Source organism: Aulonocara sp. 'chitande type north' Nkhata Bay, linkage group LG12 (genome assembly GCF_057382095.1).
Source record: "Aulonocara sp. 'chitande type north' Nkhata Bay isolate Kocher_YH1m ecotype deep benthic linkage group LG12, A_spYH_male_GT1.1, whole genome shotgun sequence".
Lineage (NCBI taxonomy): Eukaryota > Metazoa > Chordata > Actinopteri > Cichliformes > Cichlidae > Aulonocara > Aulonocara sp. 'chitande type north' Nkhata Bay.
Window position 1 is genome coordinate 17,977,405 of NC_141355.1, and position 17,717 is coordinate 17,995,121.

General features: G+C 40.2%; 1 protein-coding gene across 6 annotated transcripts in view; it reads left to right on the forward strand.

Annotated features, from left to right (window-relative positions):
* The window catches only part of LOC147317236 (multiple C2 and transmembrane domain-containing protein 1-like), a 138,114-nt gene that overhangs the window by 72,050 nt on the left and 48,347 nt on the right, over window positions 1-17,717 (forward strand). For 4 of the 6 annotated variants that reach the window (XM_086313996.1, XM_086313998.1, XM_086314001.1 and 1 more), the window contains exons 3-10: window positions 404-546; window positions 1,070-1,149; window positions 2,316-2,427; window positions 3,752-3,790; window positions 8,099-8,263; window positions 8,566-8,696; window positions 9,441-9,627; window positions 15,321-15,414. In XM_086313996.1, coding sequence (XP_086170122.1) covers window positions 404-546; window positions 1,070-1,149; window positions 2,316-2,427; window positions 3,752-3,790; window positions 8,099-8,263; window positions 8,566-8,696; window positions 9,441-9,627; window positions 15,321-15,414 — 951 coding nt within the window. The remainder of the gene's footprint in view (window positions 1-403; window positions 547-1,069; window positions 1,150-2,315; window positions 2,428-3,751; window positions 3,791-8,098; window positions 8,264-8,565; window positions 8,697-9,440; window positions 9,628-15,320; window positions 15,415-17,717) is intronic. The other 2 variants (XM_086313997.1, XM_086314000.1) reach the window with 1 other exon arrangement.

Here is a 17,717-nt window from a genome sequence, read left to right on the forward strand (position 1 = left end):
CAAGCTTTTCATATGTTTGTATTTAAAATTGATCTGAGGGGGTTTGGCATAAATAATACAAAATAAAAATAGTCTAAAATAATAAATAAAATTAAAAAATACAGTTTTCATGTTAAGAAATTGTGCAGAGGCAGTATTTATTTATTTTTATTTTGACAAAATCCTGTAAGTCCTGATTACTCTATTATCAGTGGGCAGAAGCAAATATTTTTTCACAAAAGAGTTGCTGCTCTTCAGTAAATTCCACAAAGTGAAGAAGGTAATGCCAGTTTGACCATTAAAATAATGGGAAAATGAAAAATGCCTTTGTCCAATCAATATTTAAATCGACAGCCTATGTCAGAATTGTATTTTAATCACATATGACTGTGTGTTTTTATGTGTTTGCTTTTCTTCTTCTTAGGGACCAGTGATCCATACGTGAAGTTTAAGATTGCAGGGAAGGAAGTGTTTAGAAGCAAGACCATCCATAAGAACCTCAACCCAGTGTGGGATGAGAGAGTTAGCCTTCTGGTGGAAACCCTGAGGGACCCACTGTATGTAAAGGTACAGAAGATAAGTCCATCCATCCATTCGCTTCCGCTTATCCTTTTCAGGGTCGCGGGGGGCGCTGGAGCCTATCCCAGCTGTCATAGGGCGAAAGGCAGGGTACACCCTGGACAGGTCGCCAGTCTGTCGCAGGGCCAACACACAGGGACAGACAACTATTCACACTCACACCTAGTGGCAATTTGGATTTTCCAATTAACCTATCCCCACAAACTGCATGTCTTTGGACGGTGGGAGGAAGCCGGAGTACCCGGAGAGAACCCACGCAAACACGGGGAGAACATGCAAACTCCACACAGAAAGACCCCGGCCTGATGGTGGAATTGAACTCAGGACCTTCTTGCTGTGCGGCAACAGTGCTAACCACCGTGCCACCGTGCTGCCTATATGTCACCTAGCTCTAAAATGTCTTTCTTTAAGTTAATGTTAAATATTTCTGTAGAAGTTATAAAGGGTAAAAGGTCTTCATTTGTACCATTGCTGTACTTAAAGTAGCTGCTTTATATTTGTCCCTTTGTAGGTCTTTGACTATGACTTTGGACTTCAGGATGATTTCATGGGCTCAGCATACCTCTATCTGGAGTCACTGGAACATCAGAGGTCTCTTTCTCTTATTTGACTTATAATATTTTATTACCTGCCTTTTTTTTAATGCACTTTTACACCCTTAGTCTTTTTGATTCCCTATTAAGTAAGCAGTCTGATTGACTCTGTATCTATGGATTGCCTTCAAAGCCTGTACTAGCAAGTAGATATAGTCTTTGACTTCCCTCTAGTGGCAATCTTTGGTACTTCAGCTCATATTTTCATGAAGCTAAACGTTTGCCTGTGAAACCATAGACAGACATACACTGCAACAAATATCCCTGTTATTTAAAGTAATGTACAGACATATTTATTTTTACAGTTTGTTACTGTAAAATTAAATATAATATAGAACATAGAATATAGAACATGACCTTTATAATACAATGAGCTGATAGACTGGTATCATATGGTCATTTTCGTGTTTCCATTATAATCTATATTAAGAGTTTAATACAGTAAAATTTATCGAGTAACTGGCTTTATAAGTACTGTACATCTAAATCTAAGCTTACAAAAACAAAAGGAATAATGTAAGTTTGTAAAGTAGCTCAGATCCATCAATATTTTTGATAATCTAAGTGTACTGTGTTTTTACAGCCGTTTGTTACAGTATAAAGTATAGTATCTCAAGTGGAATTGATTATTTTGCATTATATAGTGTGAACATCTCAGGGAAAAGGCACATGAATATGACTTTGGTTACCTTGGCTTGTTTTATTTCTAGTCACATAGGGGCTGGGTGAATCTAAACTGGCAACAGCACACATTTACTCTTGCTATATGCAGGTGTTATTTCTGATAATAATGATGAGTCCAGTCTAATCGGTTGCCCTAGTAGGCAATCAGTGTGATGGGAAGTCAGCTTACACAATATACTGTTTTTACAGAGGAGAATATGACCTCATGTAAGAGGTCATAGAGCAAGTATAACTCAGCGCTTTTACACCTATGACAAGTTAAGACACCTGCCGTAAAAACTGTATAGACCTTGAAAGCGAATTAGTAAAAGGTTAAATTAGCTCGATAACTTGTTTATGTTGGCTGTGTTGATGTTAACATAAAATTCACTAATAACGTCACAGAGTGAATTTTTTTAATCAGATTTCCACAATGCATTTTACTGCTTGTACACTATATATGTACAGGAAACAACATTGGCTTATTGTTTATCTCCAAAGGGCACTGGACGTGACACTGGACCTGAAGGACCCACAGTACCCTGAACATAACCTGGGCAGCCTGGAACTATCCGTTACTCTGACACCAAAGGAGGGAGACGTGAGGGATGCTGTAAGAAATCTGGAAATCTATAATAACTCTGATTTTTCATTCATCTCTGTCTTTTCATGCATACACCACAAATCCTCCTTTTTCGGGGGAATCACTCTTTTATTTTAAAATAAAGAGTATCGCATCCCTACAGTAGATCAACATGGATGAATCATATTCCTAATCCTTCACTTTAGCATCACTTTTCTGAAAGACACTAGAAAGGTCAATAGTTTTAGGACATAAATGAAGTTCAAGTTGTGCTAAAGAACAATGTGCTGGTTTCGTTCAGCCTCACTTAGTAGAAACTCAACTCAGCAAATACATATGCATAAACTAAAGTGTAATGAATATGTTGTGTGGAAAAGTTGCATGTTCAAAGAGCACTGGATCTTCTTTCCTAATTATGTTAGCTCGTGCCTCTGCGGACGTGCAATGGATTTCGGAGTTGCATTTATTTATGTTCAATTATTTGTTTGGTTAATTGGACCCCTGCATGCTCGATTCAGACCAAGGCAGAGTCATGGGGGAAATATTTTATTCCTTTTGATCTGATGTCTTAATTCTGCAGCTTATTTGCTACTGTAGTTCAGAGAGTCCACAATTGACAGAACAAATAAACTCTATTTAGGTTAAGCACCAGTTTGGATTTCTCCCACTGTGAAAAATTGAGTACAAGGTTATAGTAATAAATTCTCTCTGTTGCCATCTACTGGTACGAACCTGTAAGATGGAATATATAACTTTAATTCGCTTTTTGAGATCCCCGAGCAACCGATGACAACTCAGCATCAACAATGGGACTTTACTCAGTTATATTAAAGTTGATGAGCGTTTGTTTAACACGATGGGATTTATTTCTTCATTTTTTTCTCAAAAACAGAGAGGGCCAAAATCTGTGACATAGTGCGAGGCAGTGAAGAAGACTCGATGCATTTTAAGGAGATTTTTATATCTTGCCACCACAAAATCTATTTGTGTGTCCAGCAAAGTGAAATACTTAATTAGAATAATTCAAATATGTAAGCAGGTAAGAGCTTTAGGTGCTGCCTTTGCTTGGGTCTACGATGGAAAAGGGCAGGAAGAACAAGTGTATAGAAAATAATTATTAAAATGTGTGAAATTTATCAACAGGCACCAGTGTATATTATACAAATAAATAATTTCTGACTCCATAGAGTGCTTATACTGTACACTCACTTAACTTGCATGATTGTGGCTGCCCTACTCTCCCTGTCCCCCTCACACCCCTATCACTGACCTCCATGCCCTTTAACCTCTGGCCGTTCAGCCTTTAAAGGGAGATACTGGGGGGTTTTCTGTAACCGCTTTGTCTCATTTACAGACCATGCTTTTGAGAAGGAACTGGAAACGATCTAGTAAGGTAAACTAAAACAGCATGTAACTCATGAAACCTCTAACTGTACTGTAACCCCACTACCGACCGCACTGCACCTCACCTGTCCTTCTTCACTGGTGTTCTGGTACATGGATGGAGTCTCCGTGGCCCTTCCCCCCTCCCTTCCTCCGTTTCCTCCTTCCACAAATGTGGTATTGGCAGTTTTTTTTTTCTTTAATATTTCTCCAGTTCTCATTGTCACCAGCTTATTTTCCACAAGCTGCAATATACTTTGCATCTGCTGAGGTTATGTCAGCTCATTTTTGGAATGCAAGTGAGCTTAAAGGTGAACTATTCTTCGCACATGTGAAGGCAAGTCATACAGTCAGGTCCGTAAATATTTGGACAGAGACGACTTTATTCTGACTGTGATTGTGTACATTACCACAATGAATTTTGAACGAAACAACTCAGATGCAGTTGAAGTGCAGACTTTTAGCTTTAATTCAGCGTGTTGAACAAAAACATTGAATAAAAATGTGAGCAACGAAATCGTTTTAACACAATTCCATCAGTTCAAGGCCTCAAAAGTAATTGGACAAATTTAATAACTGAAAATAAAATGTTCATTTCTAATACTTTGCTGACAATGACAGCCTGAATGCTTGAACTCGTGGACATTACCAGATGCTGGGTTTCCTCCTTTTTAATGCTCTGCCAGTCCTTTGCTGCAGCAGCTTTCAGTTGCTGTTGTTTGTGGGCCTTTCTGTCCAAAGTTTAGTCTTTAACAAGTGAAATGCTCAACTGGGATAAGATCAGACGACAGACTTGGCCTGTAATAAACTTCTGGGTTGCTATGGTTGTGTGTTTCAGTATTATGAAATGCCCAAATGCTCAATCAATTTGACTGCATTTAGCTGGTTTTGAGCAGACAGTACGTATATGAACACCTCAGAATTCATTTGGCTGCTTCTGTCCTGTGACACATCATCAATAAACACTAGTGTCCCAGTGCCACTGGCAGCCAAGCACGCCCAAGCCACCACACTATCTCCGCCATGTTTTACAGATCATGTGGTATACTTTGGATCATGAGCTGTTCCACACCTTCTTCATACTTTTTTCTTGCAATCATTCTGGTAGAGGTTGATCTTGGTTTAATCTGTCCAGACAATGTTTTTCCAGAACTGTTATATATATTCTTTTTTAGATGGTTTTTTTGGGGGTTTTTTTTGGTTTTTTTGCAAGCCACTCATAAGCCACAGTCTTATGAGTGGCTTGCAAATTGCAGTGAACCCTCTGTACTTACTTTCATGGAGTCTTCTCTTCATGGTAGACTTGGATATCGATACGCCTTCCTCCTGGAGAGTATTGTTCACTTGGTAGGCTTTTGTGAAGGGGCTTCTCTTCTCCATGAAAATAACTCTGCGATCATCCACCACAGTTGTCTTCCATAGATGTCCAGGTCTTTTTGCGTTCCTGAGTTGACCAGTGCTTTCTTTTTTTTCTCAGGATGTGCCAAACTGTAGATTTTGCTACTCCTAATATTGTAGCAGTTTATCAGATGTTTTTTTTTTTTTTTTCTGTTTTCTCAGCTTAAGGGTGGCTTGTTTCAACTACATGGAGAGCTCCTTTGACCTCATGCTGTCTGTTCACAGCAAAATCTTCCAAATGCAAGCTGCACACCTCAAATCAACTCTAGGGCTTTTATCTGCTTGAATGATAATGACATAATAAAGAATTATCCACCATCTGCCCATGAAATAGCCTTTGAGTCACTTTAAAAAGAGGTTGGCAGGAGGAGCTGAAACTCCTAAACCCTTCATCCGATCTGACTGTGGACACCCTCAGATTAAAGCTTAGAGTCTGCACATTATGTCCATGTCCATTATAGAACTATAATTGAAATATGTTTCTGTGAACAGCTCTCCAACTATGTATGGACCTAACTATATGTGATATAAATATTAAGGGTGGAGGAAATACCTTACAGTCAGTAGCATTTTTTTTCAAGAGCACTTGCTGTACTAGTTGTAAAGATCAGCAATAATTGTTAGAACTTTTATTAAAAACTTGCTAACTTTGGTGCCATTTTTGTGAAATCAGTCAGTAATAATGCAGCTTCAGAATTTTCTTTTTTGTGATTCCACTGATTTTTACACTTTGAAGCAGTTCAAATCATTCATCAGTGAGATCTCTGTGCTTCTTCCACCCTTGATTTGCAGTGCATTGCAGCTATTATGTGGGAAAATAAGGCAGATTTCTATTCTGGGGTTTTTAAGAAGTCCTCTACAGCAAATACACTGTGAGATATGAAGTATTGTTGACTTTTGACTTTTTTACTGACTACAGGACACTCCTAGACCCCTTTTCCATCCAGTGAAAAAACATTTTGACGTCATTATGAGTTCCCATCTTGCCGCACATAAGGGGCTGTTAACTTTTGATTTCATTTTTTGTGATTCTTGTTGGCTGTGAGGTTGAACAGAAAGCATGCTGTTTGATGTTCCGCTTCTTCTTACTGGCTCGTGCATGATGCACATACCTTGTCTGTTCTTTCAATTCAGCAATTTTAGTGACAGGAACAATTTTGAGCTCAAAATTGAGTTTATTCACACTTTTATTTTGTTTGTTTGTTTTTTTTACTCACATTTCACTTTTAGTGTTATTGAGATAGAAACTTTATGATATCCACCAAGAGACATTTGAAGTATGTTTGGTTGGAGATGGGCAGGCGTCCTGCTGTATCGTGCCTCCCCAAACCAAGCCTTTGAAGCCTTCAAACTGTGCCACCCTGCCTGTGACTCGGGAATTCACTGAAACACTAACTATTTGCTTTTGCTACCCCACCAAAAAAGCACTGCTTGCCTCTGTGTTGCATACAGTACATAGTTATTTTTACACCACCGCTTCTTCCTTAAAGAAGCATATATGACTATTGAACCCACTGTAGAAGATGCAAACTTTAAAATAATAATTAGGAGGCAGAGGCATGTTAATACAGGTCTCTCTAACTTTACCACAGGGCAAAATGCTGATTTTGGGAATATTTTTTATATGTTTTCTGCTTCGAGAGGGCTGGCAAAAGTTTAACCCTGTGCAACACAGTATTAGTTCTTAAACTGTATTAAAAGACTTTCAGCCTGTGAACATCTTTGTGTATGCGCTCCATCCTGCTGTGTTCTGGCAGTGAGATATGGATTCCTAATCCAAATAGCCCATGGTTTTCTATAACAACAAATATGTGGGAACAAAAAAGAAGGATGCAAGGGAAAAGGGATTGTGCTCTAATACAGTAGGACATAACAGCGACCTCTCATCATTAGCATATAGCGTGTTGGTAGCAGTGAACGGGAGCCATGGAGGATGTGGGAGTTGCTGTATGGGAGGTTGGATTTAATGCAGGGAGCTATTCCCAATGTTTAATGTCTGGAGAATGGAAATTAAGAAGCTCCATCTCTAGATCAAAGGCCTGCGCTTGTGAGGCAGGGTTTGTTCAGAGTTTAATGAAATTCACCCTCAAAACAAAAGCTATGCTAATATGTTCTTCCTAACAAGGAAGGAGGCGAGAGCAAGGCAGAGGGAGAAAGTGGAAGTGTATTTGTTTGACAAATAAATAACCCTGCTCTTTGTTTTAGTGAAGGATACTGACACGATTCAAAGAGAGGTTAAATAGGCCTGTAAGTGCTAAGAAAAGTGTTGAGGGTAAAAAAAGACTTAAAATATGGAGAATAATCAATCTGAATTACAGTAGTTTACAGTAGCCAGATGGAATAATAATGTACTGTACAGAGGAAAACTATAAGTAACTGCGAGGTTCCCCAAGTTTTGGAGTAAAAACTGACAAGTCTGTTCCCTTTTATTCCTTTTTCTAACATAATGTTTAGAATATGTACAATAAAAATGAATATTCACGCTGCTGTACCCTGTTTAAGAATAAAAGGAGGTTATGATACATATTGTGCATTTTTGCACAAATATGGATGAAATGTTGATACTCACAGTAATAACGCTTTTTAGCATTGCCAAGAAATTGTTCACAGTAAGTGGATAATGCAGTGCTGTAATTTATAGTGAGGCCCTGGCATGTCAGGTGAACTCATACATAGCAAATTACCTTGAATTACCACATTTTATGTTCAAGTATTATCTTGTTTCTTGTGCCTGCTCTTTATGTGTCGCCTCAATGCATTTGATATCGGTTATTTTCCAGTGAATGAAGTGCAAAGTGTATGCAAGCCTTGATAAATTGATGAATGCTGCAATTTCTTCTATTTTGTGGGTTTGTTTCTATGTGCATGCAAATGTATAAATGTGTACGTGTGTGTTTGTGTGTGTGTGTGATTGCTGCAGTATCAGAGTATGCGTCTGTCCGATGTACACCGAAAAGCCCAGTTATGGCGAGGTATAGTCAGCATCAGTCTCATAGAGGGCCATGGCCTGCAGCCAATGGATGCCAATGGTCTCAGTGACCCTTACGTCAAATTCAGGATGGGTCACCAAAAGTACAAGAGTAAGGTAAGCCACACGAATGAGATGATGTTAAGATTATAGAATTTTGATAAAACTTTATAATTTTCGAGTCACCAAATATCAGTATCAGTCTTTAAAATCAGCTCTAGTTGTGTGTTATCTTTCTGCAGGCATATTTACATTTTTTATGCTCTTTATTTTACTTGTTATTTCTTTATACTATTTATTTGACTCTCTTTATTTTGATAGCGGTTCCAGCTCATATATTATCTAACAAATTATAGCTCACATTAACAAATGGACACATGGGCAGAGTGAATGTCCTTGTTTGATTTTTTTTTTTTCAGACAATTTCAAAAACGCTGAACCCTCAGTGGAGAGAACAGTTTGATTTCCACTTGTACGATGAGCAGGGAGGCTTTGTGGACATTACAGTCTGGGACAAAGATGCTGGCAAGAAGGACGACTTCATGGGACGGTACGATGGTCTTTACCGGAGCGTCTGGATATTTTGTTTTGTTTGCTTTTTGTTTTTTTGTTTTTTTTAATTGTATGGTTGATTAAGGCTTACTGCTTATTCAGGCTGATAAAAGGTGCATTTTAGTAAGGGTTAGTTTTAGTACAAAGTTGTCTTATTTGCCTAATTCTCAGCATTGATTATTGCAGAGCATCTCAATCCTGTGCATATTGAAACACTGCCCTACAGTCTTTCATAGTGAGAATGATTTCTTTCATTTGTCTTTCGTCAGAGTGGATGTACTTGAGCAAACCTTTGCTTTGAACTGTTTGGCCCAAGTAAAGCAATTACTGTTGGCCTGCCTCTGTTTTAGCTGTAGATATATTAAAGGCATGCTAAGAAATCAATTCAATCAAGAGAAGATGCTTTCAAGTGTCTTCTAAAAGGTATTAATGGTGTCAGCTTTGGCTGAATTTCCGTCTGTTGCTTTTATCTTACACAAGATGTTTGCTTATTAAGTGATGCTTAACTTCAGTTAGTGAGGTGATAAAAAATGAACAAAAGAAACCTGAGATTCTCTATATTCTTCTTTTATTTCACGGGCGCTCTGCAGTAATTTAGACACATTTCTTTCTGTAAACACAAACCCCTACCATGACTTTGTTTGTCTCTTTTAGTATATAAGGCCTGCAGTATGTTTCATTGTCAGTTTCATCACAAAGTCTACAACTTTCTCATTTTGTGTCTGTTTATTCTTTTCTCTAGGTGTACCATTGACCTGTCGCTTCTTAGTAAAGAGCACACACACAAATTGGACCTGCCACTGGAAGAAGGTGAAGGTGTTCTGGTGCTGCTGGTTACACTCACTGCTTCTGCTGCTGTTTCCATCTCAGACCTGTCAGTCAACATGTTGGATGACCCGCACGAGCGGCACCAGATCAAGCAGAGATATGTGAGTTAGCATTTGAGCTTACGTTAAGCTGTGATTGCGTTAATAATTTTGTGAGGAAAGTACACAATATGTTAGCGCTTAGGAAAAGAAATTACATCAGAGCTACTCTATATCCATATACTTATAGGTATTTGTATATAGACATATACCTGACAGTGTGGCAAAATGGCCAATCACATTTTGTGAAGAGTAATTTCTCTCATCAAGATGTCTTTTTTCACAAGCCAGTGTGCTTAGATTTGATTTATAATTAGATGATGTGAAAGGCAACAGAGTAGGAGATACAGAAACGGATACGGGGGTTGAGAGGTCAAGAAAGCAGTGCAAGCGGGTTCAGTCGTTTGACTGAAAATGTCCGAGCTCATAAGCCAGTTATCGTTAAGCTAGAGGGAGACAGACAGTGAGGGAGAAAGTGAAGGGCAACGAGCAAGCGGGAGAGAGCCCTAAGGCCCCATCTGCTTCAGAGGCCCTCCACTCAACACAATGGTTTTGTGTCTTTGTCTTAGTCTAGTTAACCCTTCACACCCTGTCATCTTTACATCTTGATGCAAAAAATACACACACACACACACACGCACACACTTAAATGGATTTGATTCAGTGACAGCTTCCACACAGGGGACATTTCTCTGTCCATCAACAGAATTATGTGTCATGCTATCTCTCAGTGCTGCAGCCAAATTTGTTTCACTGTAAGATTTCATTTTACCATATGTAGGATATTTGTTTGCCTAATTGGTTAATTTGAGTTTCACCCTGATTTATTTATTTATTTTTATGACCTATTGGATTTAATTGTCTGGGCGAGTTGTTGGAACGTATGTTGACTTAAACAGATCTGCTTGTGTACATGTGGGTGTATCATACGTGTCTGTGTGTTTTCACCCGGGCTGTCGGTACTTGTGAGATTAGACAATTTGTTTGGATTTCTACATCTGAACTGGTACCCAGTAGCACATCCTAGCTGGTGTGTGTATGCCTCTTTCAATGTGTGCCTAAGCTGCAGTTGCCGAACATCGGTGCCACGACCTACATAACCGTGGCGGTGCCTTATTGGCTAGCCACGGGAGGTCGACCGCTCTGCTACGCGTTGCAGAAACCACACAACATCAGAGGGGGGAGCTCGAGGACTGAGACACAAACACGCTGTGCCTCTCCTGACAGTCACAAAATGAGGGCTAGGAGAATGGGTGCGTGTATGTGTGTTTGCCTGAATGTGTGTAATAGGGGGCGAGGGGTAAAGGGTGAGGGTTGCGCCGAAAAGGGAAGGCGTGTAAAATGAAAAGAAAAAGCTATTTCACCTCTCTCACAACTCATGCAGACCCCGTTTTTCTGCTCGGTTGAAGGCGACACATTTTACTTTCCTCACCTACCTCTTTTCCTGCTTCCTTCTCTCTCCTACTCCTCTCTCTCTCCATTTCTCTCCTGCTCTCCCAGCAACCTCAGTTCTTTGTCTGTTGCCGCTATGGCTCCTGTTAGATGAAGGGATGGCGAGATAGAGGGTGAAGGAAGGTGGTGGGGGGTTGCAGATGGAGGGGCATGGTGAGGTCGGTTTGGAGACTTGAATGGTCTTTACCTATTAACATATTCCTTTTCCTCAGACTGGCAGTCTTTCAGTTGGAGAATTTAATAAAGATGTACCTTATCAAAGAGCACTGCTAAGACCAAGTACCACCAGTAATACATAACAGTGCTGCTCAAAGCCTACTAATCTGCCCAGTGTGTGCATGTGTGGATGTGTGCAGGCGTAGGTGTATGTGTAGGCACATTTTTACCGACTGGTATTATCTGCTTGAAAAATCAGCTGTCCAGCACAAGCCTGCACAAAGCATGCACTACTGCTAGCCATAAACAAGCTCACATGTATGGACATGTGCAAAAAAAAAAGCGTCTACCTGTGTGTAACTAATAAAATGGCAGGGAATCGCAGCTTTGAAAAGCAGATACCTTCATAAGAAAACTCAAAATCGTCCGCTTGTCGCACCCTTCGGCAGCGTAGACACTCTGCTCGTGATGAAAAGGCGCACAAAAGATAACTTTAAGGTTAGGTGTAGCAGTGGATTGCAAACACACCTACATGTAAATCTAGAGTTTTTAAGAAGATATTACTGTCTTCGTTTTAGAGAATCATTGTGTTCCAAACTGGAAATGTCCTTGTCACTTTGTTCCACACAAACGCTACGAGCGCACCTCAAATGGCTGCAATTTGTTTGGTTTTTTCCCCAATTCAATCTGTGGCCATTGATGAAATACGATAACAGACATCTGAGTGCGGGGACATTTTGATAGCACTGAGCTCATTAATATCTTCTGAATTGTAATAGATTTTTGTGTCTGTGTTTTTGCCAGGTCACTGTGTGCCTGCGTGCGCTTGCTTCTGCATGTGTGCGAGTAAATGAATACACAAGATTTTCTGTGCCAACTAATTTGAATGCATCTGACAATGGAGATATGCAACATGGTGCAATGCACTCACTCATAGGCAACTACCTTAGACGTTCTATTGCTCACTGTAACCTTTCCTTCATCCCTAATTACTGTTTCCCAGAAGTAGAAAGGGATGAAGGCAGAGAGGGAAAATGAGAGAAAGAGATTTATGCATTATGATGGCAAAGTAGCACACACACTAATGGCTCTTAATGGGCTTGAGTTGGCCACAAGATGGGTGGATGAGAGGAGGAGGACATGGTGACCTCCACTAAAGTGGTGGTACTTCACCATACACCCCCATGTGCTGTGTTGCACGCATGCATACACACGCACACGCATACACGCACACCCCTCGACCCACTTTGGAGCACTGCTCTAAGGTGAAGCAAAAGGACACAACCTGGACAGGAAGTGAAATAAGGGGCTGCGCTAAGTTGTGAGATGAGCAAAGAGCAACTTTGGCAGAGACTCTTAAAATAAAGGAGGTTTTGGGGATGCAGACAGTTTACAGCAGCCTTCAGTTTGTGCAGGTTGTCACAGAAGCACACTTAGAGCTGCTAGAGGTGATGCCAGTTTGAAAAACTCTTGCTATAACCACGCCTCAGGTTGCGTGCAGGCTCGATTTGTTTTAAATAAGAGATGGCAGCCGATTAAAATCCTATGCAGGGAATCTTTGATTGTTCCATATCAATGAACATCACATAATTTTTACTGTGTCTGTTAACCAACTGACCTATAACTCTATAAATGCTTTAGTATAGTCAGGCAATAGCCTTCCCCTTTTTCAGATGCTTATCATCATCAGCCACACAAAATTCAGACAAATAAAGTGCATAATATATCATTCAGTTAGGCTCACATCTAAACCCGTTAGTGTTTAGATTATGTGAGAGCCAAATGTTTACCATTAAGCCCTGAGGATGTGAAGTTAGTGGACAGCTACTGGGGTGCTTGACTCCAAAACCTACAGCTGCCTTGCATGAAATCAGAGCGAATCAGAACCATGTATATATGTTTGCGTGTGAGTGTGAAATGTTATGCGGTGGTGATGAAAGGTGACATGCTGAAAAGATGACAGTGAGTCATAAGTCTATGCCGGCGCTGATTCACTTTGTGTGTTTATGTGTCTGCGGAGTGCGACAGAGACGGGAAGAAGACATCATAGTGACAGGATGTCAGTCAAAGACAGGGCGGGGGTTTGTCTTATGAAAGCCAACTCTGTGTCCTTTAATTTTCTTCTCCACCCTCCTTTTTCATTTCCTCCTTATCCCCATAATTCCACCTGCGAGCTGATGAGGGTGTGGATGGAGCCATAAGTGGGGCGCTAGGGGTAGGGGGGGTCGGTCTTGGCCTCTTTTCTGTCTTTCCTTCTACCTGTCTATCCAAGCCATCTATTCCTGTCTGTCTTTCTGATGAGGATTTGAATCCTTGTGGAGGTCGGGTGTGTTCTTTCTACCAATCATGGATTGAGGCTGAACTCTAAAGGTCCCCTCAGGGAGTCCGTATGGTGGGAGGAGGGGCTGAATTACATAGGAACGTTTCGGGGGGGTCTCAGCATCAATACATTAAAGAAATCATTTAGTCTTGTACCATTTTTGCATATCTGTGTATTGAGAGGAAAGCACACACGTATTTACAACATTTGCTTTTGATTGAAATCTGACTTTAACACAATTTTTAATCTGACCAATAACAAAGTCAAAACTGGATACATTACAGAGATTAATGTCCAGACCCCCGTGCCATTTCTTAATACTCCTCGCTATAGGCACACTTTGATCATTGCCAAAAAAGTATTGATCTTCGATCCCCAGCCCAACAGCTGGATCATTCCGATCGCGGCGTGTTTACTGTTTGAACTCTAGCACACAAACTGTTCAGCTATTAGTTTGCCCTTGCCTCTTCCTCTGCCGCCCCCCACATGCCCTCTTGCCGACTCTTTTCTCCCCTCTTTCTCCCCCGCCTTCTTTGCTGCTCACCAATAATCACAACAAGCAGCTGTATCTTCAGAGAAATCGTGCCTTAAAAATCGAGAGTTGTCCCCTCTCTCGCGCTCTCTTTCTGTATGTCTCTCTTTTGCGCACTCTGTTTCTCCCCCCTCTCTTTCTTTCGCACACTCTCCCCTCTCATCTCCTTTAGAGAGCGTTTGGACAATGATATCGCTGGAAACAGGCAGAGTCTGACAGAGTTGGTAATAATGAATTAAGTCTGTAGCCTGGCCCTGACTCTGAAATTTAAATTATAATTACTCCTTTGGGGATGGAAGGGGTTATTGCCAGAGAGAGAGAAATAAATTGAAGTGAAGTGCATTTCCACTCTGCTTTTAAGACACGCCGACATGCTACTCAATTTGGCCCGAGTGTAGGTTTTCTATGCATGTGTTTATACCTGAGAATCTGGGTGTGAACAAAAGCACAACTTTGCGGTTGCGTGTGTGCGCGACTGGTCACGCCTCGTGGTCGCGCCGATGATCTCCACAGGTCTTCGTGAGATTTACAGACTCATTTTTACACAGTCATCCTCGTCCTGGTTATTGAAACGTTGTGCATACAGTGCATCCCTTCTCACTGTAGACTTCATGTGCTCTGTTTGCCTGCAAGTCATTCGTCACCTATTATGTTTCCTCAGCACATTATGTTTTATCATATTTTTCCCTATCTCTCTGTGTGAAGCAAACACAAAAGAGGCACATTAATATCAGTTAGATCTCAGTGTTGTTGTTGTTTCTTTTCACATTATCCATATAGAATAACTTCTTGCTCTGTAAAAAGCTAGTTTTCTTTAAAACAGAGTATAAATGTCTTTGCATTTGAGATAGCAAAAACTGTTGTGCAGTAACAATTGTAACAAACTTCCACAAATTTCCCTTTCAATGCTAAAGTCTGTACAACTTTGATGTTATTCTACTTAATAAGATGCTTCTGAAATCAAAGACTCCTATTATTTTTGTTTGCTGTTGTCATTTCAGCACTGCTCCTCTACTTTACCGAAAAATTCGGTAAAATCATAACATTTAAAGGTAAAAAATTAGGAAACGCTTGAAATAGACATGCACAACTATTTCATTAAATTTAAATCCAGCCATTTCTCCACTAGACCCGACTCGATAAATGCCAGCTCTACATTTTCAAATAAAGGCTGGTAAAGGACATAATCTACCCTTTCCTCTCTTTATGAAATGTCAGGCTATTGACATGCCTTTCACTTCGGTGCTAATTTGCCATCCTCTTTGACCTTTCACCCCTGTTTCTGGGATGTTTCAGAGCCTCTGGAGGTCATTCCACAACCTGAAAGATGTCGGCGTGGTCCAAGTTAAGGTTATCAGGGCTGAGGGCTTAATGGCAGCAGATGTCACAGGTAAGACACTGACCTGTAGTCCAAACAACAGTGCTGTGCCCTCTGTAGTCCTCATTTGCTGTACATTTCCATAAATTAGTTTCTATATATAGATTTATTTTTAACTTAGATTCATGCTCATATATTTATACACTTAAAAAGTTTTGCTGATGTTTTGCAATTTCTGTTTCTGCTATCACTTTGAGCACTGCTAGAACATCTGATTGGTGACACTATCAAGACAAATATATATCTTTTGCTCTAAATAACTTTTGCATAATGTTCGCATCTAGACAGCAGTTTCCTCCACCAGCAATCTGCCATAAATCTCACCAAAGATAAAGTCAGGGCGTAATTTTTGTTTAAGGGATGATCTTTTACGAGACTCCTCAGAGAGAGTTAAAGTCGACTTTGTGCAGGACGCTAAATTTGTCTCTGCATTTTTAGAAAAGATGCAGGCTGCTCATTTGAATAATAGAGAAAAAGTACACATTTGAACCAACAAATCACTCTCATCCCTCCTCCCGCGCTCTCTCTGCTTGCTCTCTCTGAATCCTCCATTCTCCATTAATTCTTACTTTTAATTAGGTCTACAGTGGACAGGCCTAGTTTTTCACTCTGTATTATCTAGTAAAGGGAGAAAATATGTGTGTGTGTGTGTGTGTGTGTGATGGCGAGAGAGAGAGAAAGAGAGTCTGGAGTTTTATTCTATTTGAAACATCCATAGTCCCATTAGCAAACACAGAGCGGAGCTGGTTGATTTTGGGTTATTGCAGGGAGCGGCTGGAGCAGTCAGAGTGCAAGCCAAATGGTTCCCTGGTTCATGTATTTCACTTGGAGCATAAATTTGCTCTGCGACCATATTGGGGAGTTCATCGTTTGTTTGTCTAAGCTTCATGAATTCCTCTCGGAATATAAACGGAGGAAAACTGCGGATTGTTTATTAGCCGTTTGTCTTTCAATTTGTCTTTGCCGGTTTGATACAGTTATTGAAAACATGTTTTTTTTTTTTAGAAGTATCTCTATAGCCTGCGGAGGTTTGAAATTATTGCAACAGACTAACTTCACAGTAAAATATGACATGCCTTGGGAACTAGCGGTAATATTTTACTTAGCATGTGCTCAGGTTGGACTGGTATCTAACATTTGCAATAGTTTGGACGTTATAACATGGGATACATATTAATTAGATTAGCAAAGTAAAAAAAAGTTTAAAAGCAATTTAAATTAAAAAAAAATTTGGTTTCACTGGAGAAATGTTTTTACACTCAACATTACAACTTTTTTTTGTCATAGCCAGAGAGACTTAAAATTAAGACAGTTGAATGTAAAAATGCCTTTAAATTTGTATTGCTCTCGAACTTAAAAGCAAATCTTTTAATTTTGCTCCAGAAGCAGCCTAACCCCACAGTCAGTGGACTGATACTGATAACAGACAAGGCAAAGGGGTTGTTTTTAAATGGCTTGTGCCTGTTTTGAGTCTGATGCTGTGTGTGTGTGTGTGTGTGCTTGTGTGCGTGTCACTGGCAGAAACAATAGCTCTGTAAGAGCCACATAAGAGCCCTCACCACATGAACACCCCATTTTAACAACGCAGACCAAGAGAGGGTCAGGAGCAAGGTGAGAGAGAAACAGAAGGACAGACAAACAGACAGAGACAGGAGAGAGAGAGAGAGAGAGAGAGAGGAGGTCAGCGAGCGAGAAAGAGTTCACCATCTCTCTCCCATTCAGCCAGCCCGTCTCCTCTTCTCTCTTTTTTTTTTCTTTCTACTCCTCCCCTCTCTCTTTCGCTCTCTCTCTCTCTCTCTCTGGCCATCTCTCTCTCTCTAATTGGAGTGTTTTTGTGGAGTAGCTCCACTCTAGCCCAAGTAGGATAACTGAAAATAGTCTCTAAAACCAACAATCCCTTTTGTCTGCCAGCTCTTGTCCCTCTGAGTGGATGCTATACTCTTAGAACATTTCAATAGTGAGACACACACACACACACACACACACACACACACACGCATGCGCGTACCTACCGCAGCAGCATCACCAGAGACACAGAATGTGTACCCTGCCAGTGAAGTCTACATTTAACAACTTGAATGGTTGGTAAATATTGCAGCTCATATCGAGTGACCTGTTAAAATTAACATGGTAATGCACTGGTTTACATTTTAAAGCATGAATTATAATTAACTGTGATAATTCAGGGGCCTCTACAACCTTAAACTCCTCACTGACTCCAAGCTTTCTCTGAGGCAATTACAGTATGCTTCCTCATAATTTTTATACTGTATCCATTTGCCACTTATCTTAGAGCACTCTGAAATTAATTTGAG